Here is an 8,247-nt window from a genome sequence, read left to right on the forward strand (position 1 = left end):
GAGAGAGAGAGGGTGTAGTGAGAAAGGTAGGAGCAGAGTGGGGGAGGGGCATAGCAGGGATAGTGGGGTTATTAAAGAGAAGTCCATGAACTGGAGAATGTTTAGAGTAAGGCAGGAGGAGATGGGATGTGAGATACCCAACATGGGTGCTGGGGACTGAATTTAGGTCCTCCGCAAAAGGAGTAAATGGGGGCTGCAGAGATGCCTCAGTGGGTAAGACTGCTCTTCTGAAGGTCCTGAGTTCAAATCCCAGCAACCACATGGTGGCTCACAACCACCCGTAATGAGATCTGACGCCCTCTTCTGGCACATCTGAAGACGGCTACAGTGTACATATATATAACAGTAAACAAATCTTTGGACCAGAGCGAGTGGAGTTGACCAGAGCGAGCAGAGGTCCAAAAAATTCAATTCCCAACAACCACATGAAGGCTCACAACCATCTGTACAGCTACAGTGTATTCACACACATAAAAATAAATAAATAAATCTTAAACAGGTGAAGCTTTCTCTCCCAGCCCAGCCCAACCCACCCCACTCCTGCCTCACATCCCTGTGTTACTATTTGCCTGCATTCAAGACCCTGTCTTGCATCCACCCCAGCCCAAAAGAGTCTCTAGATTCAACCCCTGAGCCAGTACCTAGTCCTCACCTTTATAGAGTAGATGGTCAGGGTAGGAGGAGTGTGTATCACGGTCTCTGAAGTGTGTAACAGGGACTTGTGATAGGGAGGGAGCCCAGAGGCCATTGTTAGCTTGTCATCATCCATCCATTCTGCCGGTGACTCCACTCCTTTTGGTAGAGGGAACCAGCTTCATGGTTAACTGGGGAATGCTGTCTTTTATCTAACCGCCAGGAATCCTCCTCTAATCCTTGATTGAGCACATTTCTGGATGTTTGGATTGCCTTTCAGGGTTTAGGGAATTAGCATTTCCTTTGGACCTGACGCTTTAAAGGCATAATTAACCTGAATGTCTTACATTTCTTATTGTCTTTAATTTTTTTTTTTTTTCTAGACAGGGTTTCTCTGTAGAGCTCTGGCTGTTCTGGAACTCACTCTTGTAGACCAGGCTGGCCTCAAACTCAGAAATCTGCCTGCCTCTGCCTCCTAAGTGCTGAGATTAAAGGCATGTGCCACCATTGCCCAGCTTAATTTGTTTGTTTGTTTGTTTTGAATCATGACTTAAACTCTCTTGTTACCCTGGACAGAATCGAAGCAGTCTGGCCTTGCACAAGTTCCCATGCACCCACCCAAGGCCATGTGTGATCTGGGCCCTCACCCTTGTGTCAGACCCTTCCTTCTCTATGGACAGCCCGCAGTTCCAGGCTGTTCCAAACCGATAACTGCTGATCTGTCTCCTGCCCGCTTGACCCTTCTTCCTTCATGGACCGCTTGCTTTGCCAGGAATTTATTTTGGCAGCTCCACCTGGCAGAGGTTTCTCTCCAAGGCCTGTCTCAGCTGCTCAGTCCCTTAGGCCACCTGCTGGGGCTGCCAATCCACCCAGCTCTCCAAGACTTAATTTAGCAACATAAACGTCAGGGGAGTAACCTGGGCTTCACTTTGCTCTCCTTGGAAAGGGATGGTTTGGAGGGTGAGGTGGTCCTTGTAGTCTGCTTCTCTGTGATGACAAACTTGGGATATTGGGACAACCCCAAAGCTCTCCTGCTGTCCATGGCTTAAGGTTACAGGTATACGGTACACACTTTCATGGTCGCCTCTATTGACCTAAAGCGCCTTCCCAAGCTTTCTCCCACTCAGTTTTGTATACCTTCAGGAAGTGATAGCTTTGGGTCCTTTGACTAAATGTTGAGCCTTTTTGCCCCCTCTGTAGGCATCTCGTCTTACATCCACCCGCTAGCCTGAAAGAGTCTCTAGGTCCGACTCCTGAGCCAGTCTCGAGTCCTCGCCTGTATAGAGCAGACAGACAATCTGATTGGGGGAAGCAGATGACACAAAGCGAGCAGATAAATCTTTGTGGTAGTAACGGGGTATTTAAGAAGGGATGTGAGGCAGGGCAGGGCAGGGTGGGAGAGACAGTTTCACTTGTTAAGAGAATTGGCTGCTTTTGCAGAGGGCCCAAGTTCGGTTCCCAGCACCCACATCGGGTATGTGACAACTCCCTGTAACCCCAGCTTTAGGACTCCATGAGGCCTCTGGACATGCATGCACACAAACCTGTACAGAGGCGCTGTCCTGGCTAGTTTCATGTCAACTTAACAGGAGCTAGAGACATCAGAGAGGAGGGAGCCTCAGTAAGGGTGAGGTACGGTGTAAGGGTGAAACATGGTGTAGGGGTGAAGCATGGTGTAGGGGTGAGGCACGGTGGAGGGCTGAGGCATGGTGTAGGGGTGAGGCACGGTGGAGGGCTGAGGCATGGTGTAGGGGTGAGGCACAGTGTAGGGCTGAGGCACGGTGGAGGGCTGAGGCATGGTGTAGGGGTGAGGCACAGTGTAGGGCTGAGGCACGGTGTAGGGGTGAGGCATGGTGTAGGGCTGAGGCATGGTGTAGGGGTGAGGCATGGTGTAGGAGTGAGGCATGGTGTAGGGGTGAGGCACGGTGGAGGGCTGAGGCATGGTGTTTGGGTGAGTCACGTTGTAGGGGTGAGGCACAATGTAGGGCTGAGGCATGGTGTAGGGGTGAGGCACAGTGTAGGGCTGAGGCTTGATCCTGGTGACAGGTGCTGAAAAGTCACTGGAGGGTCCAGGAAGAGGCTTGGCATTCTCTAGTAGACGCTCCTGCAGAGCCAGGGGACAGTTAGGAACAAGGTGGGGACTCCCTGAATGAGAAAAGATGGAGGAGGTGAGGGCCATGGGAAGGGACTGGGCACAGGACACATTTGGGAAGCGGAGGCCAACATGATTGGCTGAGGGATGAGGGAGAAGAGGGTAGAAAGGGAATGAGCTGGAGCTGGCTCCTGGGTCTGACCCCAGCGTGAGCTCTCGGAGCCGGGCTCCCACGTAGGGAAGAGGAGGATGAAAAGGAGGATGCTCAGTTAAAAGCATTTCCAACTCTTCTTAAGTCCCCTGCTCGATGTAAGGGACAGTGCCACGGCCTGGCATCCCCTCCCTTGCTCAGACTCTCGTCTGCAAGGTAGCAATGCCCCCATTACAACGCACTTCACTTTAGAACCCAGCTCTTCAGCAAAGGGAGGAAGAAGCCACATCGTCTCGCCTAACGCTTTATCTTTGACTAACTCTTATCTGGCTTCTTTGGCAGGGCGCCTTCTGGGGGCTGATTGTGGGAACCGCAATTGGTGGCATTCGACTGCTGGCTGAGTTTTTCTATGGACCGGTGACCTGCGGGAGCGACCGCCAGTGTCCCGTCTTCATCTGCGGCTTCCATTACCTCTATTTTGGCTTTTGCCTTTTCTTGGTCACCATTCTGATCACCCTGGCCATCTCCTTAGCCACGGAACCGATTCCGGACAACCATGTAAGTGCCACCATCCATAGGGAGGCTCGAGGAAGAGTCCCAGGATAAATCACGAATGAGGGAGGAATGGATTCCCAGAAATAGGGGGACTATGGGTGGAGTCAGTCAGAAATGGGCAAAGGATCACAGAAAAAAACCCTGGTTGCAATTGAGTGTTGGCTCAGCAATCCCCCCCCCCATAACAACAACAACAACAACAACATAATAATAATAACAACAACAACAACAACAACAATAAACTAAAGCTCTTCAATGATTCATCAACTACAGTCATTTAAGCCTGAGGGTTAGACTTACGAAGGGCTTATTGTCTCTGAAGCATTGTGTTCACTAATCTTAGTATAGACCAATGCTGTCAGGACAGTCCATGCAGAAGCGGTTTTATGTATTTATTAGAAAGCTTGGGCTTAGAGAAGTTAAATAAGTTGTCCAAGGTAAGGAGCCTATTTAGCGCTCTCATTATGGCACTCCAAAGCCTGAATTGGCTCCGCTTTGTAACCCACTTTGTTTGACACCCTGGCACAAGGAATTGGTGTTGGCAGGAGTGAGGGTCCCCGGGCATCCACCTGTCAATCAAGGGGGAGACAGACAGGTATGGAGATACAAGAGCATACACTTTACTTACAGCTTTCCCTAGTCTGGACATTGTCAAGAGTTAAGCCAGAGAAGACAGCGGCAGAGGTATTACAAGTTTAGGTCAGCTGGGTAAGCAGCAAGTTTCAAGGCCGCCTAGGTCACTTAGGGAAAACCTGTTATAAAGAAGATAAGCAGGTGGGCGGGCGAGATGGCTCAGTGGGTCAGAGCACTGACTGCTCTTCCGAAGGTCCTGAGTTCGGATCCCAGCAACCACAGGATGGCTCACAACCATCCGTAATGAGATCTGACTGACGCCCTCTCCTGGTGCGTCTGAAGACAGCTACAGTGAATTAGCGGGGCCACAGCGAGCGGGGCTGGCAGAGGTCCTGAGTTCAATTCCCAGCAGCCACATACATAATAGCTCATGGCCATCGGGACAGCTACAGTGCACTCATACACATAAAAAATAAATAAAAATAAATCTAAAAAAAGAAAAGAAGATAAGCAGAGCCAATTTGGATCTATGTTTGTAGGCCAAGGTCCCATGCCAACTCCTTCCCTGCTCTCTCCCTACCCAGCTCCACGGTCTCTGCTGGAGTTTACGTAACAGCCGACAGAGGAGAGTGGCTTTAGACAAAGAGATGAGGTGGAAGGCCTTCCCCAGCTTCACATTCGAGCCAGGTAATGATAAACACCCAGAGCCTCCGGAAGCCAAACTGTGTGGACCCCGAAGCTGGGGCAGCTGCCCCAAATGCCTCCTACCCCATCATCCTTACCCCCAAGACACATCTGGATAGAAGGATTCCTATCTCTCGCTTTCTTCCCACTAAAATGCTTCTGGGGTTGTCCGCACACATGGAGCCTAAGAGGCCAAAGGATGGGAGAGCCAGGCGATGAGGAGGCACCGGAAAGGGAGAAGGGGTTCAGGAAAGCCTAGTGCTCTAGAGACATTTCCCAGCAACGTTTGGGTGATGGGTGAAGTTGAGTCTCAAGGAGCAGCCTTTGGGTCTAGCCCCAGGCACACACAGAGCACACATGACGTACCTCTGACAGAGCACACCAGAAGCACAGCACCGAGAGAGGAGTGAGTACTAGTGTGTAAAAGAAGGGCCACATGGAGAACTCCTCCCTCAAGTTTATTCTGGTCAGAATTCTATCATAGCAAACTAGAGTACATCCTACTTTCAACTCTGGGCAGTGGTGGCGCATGCCTTTAATCCCAGCACTTGGGAGGCAGAGGCAGGTGGATTTCTGAGTTCGAGGCCAGCCTGGTCTACAGAGTGAGTTCCAAGACAGCCAGGGCTACACAGAGAAACCCTGTCTCGGAAAAACCAAAAAAAAAAAAAAAAAAAAGAGCAGAAGCCACAGGATGACAGGAGATCAGAACTCTCCAGCCACAAAAAATGAGATAACTATGTCACCAAATGGTCCTCCCTGGCTACCGGTCTCCGTTACTTTGTAATGGAAGCCATTCTTTCTCTGGCTGATAGTTCCACTGTCCCCGAGGCCTCTCCTGTTGTGGTAAATCTCCAGCCTCAGCGCCAGGCACAGGAGGCAGGAGACATCAGATGGTTGACACAACCAGCTCTGACCGAAATGGAGTTGTCTGGTCACTCAGCAGGGCCCTCTCCCCAGGAGCGGCTAGGAGAGCTCACATTCTGGGCAGTGGCTGGGCCCAGAGTCGCGGGATAGAGCTTAGCATGGTGCTGATCCTGGCCAGCACAGGTTCTGAGGGGCCAGCCAGCACCATCAGCGATGGTCCTCTGGAGCCCAGGTGTCTGCAGTTGTCGTTGCCGGCCACGCAGGAGACTAGAGCTTCCTGGAGAAGACATGCCCTAGAAGTTACTAAAGAGAACATCTTTTTCTAGGACTAATGGGTTCCCTCTGTCCTCCAAAGAATAATGACCCCAGGGGCAGGTGTACTGGCTGGTTTTGTGTCAACTTGACACAAGCTGTGGAGTTATCACAGAGAAAGGAGCCTCCCTTGAGGAAGTGCCTCCATGAGATCCAGTTGTAAGGCATTTTCTCAATTAGTGATCAAGGGTGGGAGGGCCCCATGGTGGGTGGTGCCATCCCTGGGCTGGTGGTCGTGGGTTCTATAGGAAAGCAAGCTGAGCAAACCAGGGGAAGCAAGCCAGTAAGGAACATCCCTCCATGGCCTCTGCATCAGCTCCTGCCTCCATGTTCCTGCCCTGTGTGAGTTCCAGTCCCGACTTCCTCTGGTGATAAACAGCAATGTGGAAGTGTAAGCTGAATAAACCCTTTCCTCTCCAACTTGCTTCTTGTTCTTGAAGCTCTGTGCAGGAATAGAAACCCTGACTAAGACAGCAGGTGTAGACCAAAGAGAGGCCACCACTTGTCCTATACTTAAAAGGATGGAGGACAGTGTTATACCATTGTGACATATGTAACACAGTGAGTTCCTATAACATTTACTTGGACTGCCTAATCGAAACGATCTGGGCACGACTCTGAACTTTTAGCAACCCCAATACTTCCCAAGCCCCTTTCTCACCCTGTGCGTTAGCCGTTTTCTGGCACAGGCTGACAATGGGCTTTTGTATAAGGCTCCTGAGGAACTTCATGCTGCTGAGGTGGGCCTCCCTTTCAAGTCCTACCTTCCGAATTCAAGCCTGCTTTGACCCCCTGACCGTCCATTCCCTCTCTTCCAGGTATGTTTGGAGAGGCCCACACCTGCTTCTGGAAGTTCTGGGACTTGTTCTGCGGTCTCGACTCACAGCCAAAGTCTAAGACATGCCCCGAGAACACCTCTAAGGAGGAGTTAGAGACAACCTGGAAGCAGGTGGTATCCAGCCACGCGTCAACGGCCTTAGAGATTCTGGCCAGGAGAAGGGCGGCCAGAAAGAGTGAGGAACACGTGGATAGGATGAAAGACTGGAGCGAAGAACTGGAGAACCCCTTCTGGAAGAGAGTCGTGCAGGCTAGCGCGATCCTTTTGTTCCTGCTTCTCATTACTGCTCACATCTATTTTGGCTGATGACTCAGGACTTGCTGACCTTCCCAGGCTGCCTACCTCATCGTAGAGGGATGAAGTGTTTCCAACAATATAGGGCGGAACACCTCACCAAGGAACACTGGCTCTCAGGGTTTGGGGCAAGCACTAACAGCTGGCGCGCATGCGTGGACAAGAGACAAAGCCGTCGCTGGGTTTACAAACTATGCCCGTGAGGACATCTGCTCCTCACCGAGGCGAATCCTCATCTCTAAATTTCTTAGGCAATACAGGCTTTCCTTTTTGAATTTAATGCTGGCTTTTAAGAAAAAAAAAATCTATGATATTTTGGGATATATTTTAAAAATCTCCCCCCTCAATATCGTTTTGCTGTCTATGCTTCTCAGAGGCATGGATGGCCCAGCTGAAGGATGCTGTTGGCGGAAGTCTATCTCCACACTTGCCGCAGGCTCTCGCTAATGCCAACGACGATGACCACTCAGGCCACCAGGGAGCAACAGCTACCACCTTGGTGCAAACTTCAGCTGGTCAGGGATGCTCTAAGCAATTGGTCCTTAAACCACTTACCACCGACTGGCTTCTGTTGCTCTGATTCCCTAGAGGGTAGAGGGAGGGCCTGCTCTTTTGCTATGAGCTAGTCTTAGCCTTGTCCCGTTTCTTACATTAAGAGTGGAGCTGTATAGGTGAGATTCTTTTTAGCCGACATGTCCAGGCACTCCTGGGCTATGCCTCTATGGGAATTCCCTAAACTTCTCTCTCTTCTTCTCGGATCATAGTAACAAATGGTGTGTGTCGTTAGCAAAGCTTTTGAGTGTCTTGAAGCAACCTGGGGAAGGCCCACTCAGAGCTGGGCAAAACACACTCTCAAGGTAGACTTACTGACAAACTCAGTGCCCCACTCCTTCCTTAATTCTTCAGCAGACAGTCCTGAGTCCCAGTTGTGCCCCCCTCCCCAATATGTTGTGTCTTGTTAGAAATGGGTCTGGAGGTCCCAAGAAAATGACCACACAATTTGACAGATTTCCACAAGGCAGGAGTTTCACTTCTGTAGGATGCACAGATGTACTTCAGCAAGCAAGCAAGCAAGCAAGCAAGCAAGCAAGCAAGCAAGCAAGCAGGCAGGCAAGCCCACCAAGCAAGGGTCCTGTGCTTCACTCTGATTGGTCAGAACCTGGCCTCATTTCTTTTTTCTTTGGCTTTTCGAGACAGGGTTTCTCTGTATAGCCCTGGCTGGCCTGGAACTCACTCTGTAGGCCTGGAACT

General features: G+C 50.7%; 1 protein-coding gene across 3 annotated transcripts in view; it reads left to right on the forward strand.

The window, feature by feature from the left end:
• Positions 1-7,343, forward strand: part of LOC116075205 (sodium/glucose cotransporter 1-like) — a 48,477-nt gene extending 41,134 nt beyond the window's left edge. For all 3 annotated transcript variants that reach the window (XM_031348236.1, XM_031348238.1, XM_031348237.1), the window contains 3 exons: positions 3,219-3,434; positions 4,589-4,691; positions 6,683-7,343. In XM_031348236.1, the coding sequence (XP_031204096.1) occupies positions 3,219-3,434; positions 4,589-4,691; positions 6,683-7,008 (645 nt within the window). In that variant the 3' untranslated portion in view covers positions 7,009-7,343. The remainder of the gene's footprint in view (positions 1-3,218; positions 3,435-4,588; positions 4,692-6,682) is intronic.
• Positions 7,344-8,247: the final 904 nt, after the last annotated feature.

The sequence above is a fragment of the Mastomys coucha genome, unplaced genomic scaffold, assembly GCF_008632895.1.
Source record: "Mastomys coucha isolate ucsf_1 unplaced genomic scaffold, UCSF_Mcou_1 pScaffold3, whole genome shotgun sequence".
Taxonomy (NCBI): domain Eukaryota; kingdom Metazoa; phylum Chordata; class Mammalia; order Rodentia; family Muridae; genus Mastomys; species Mastomys coucha.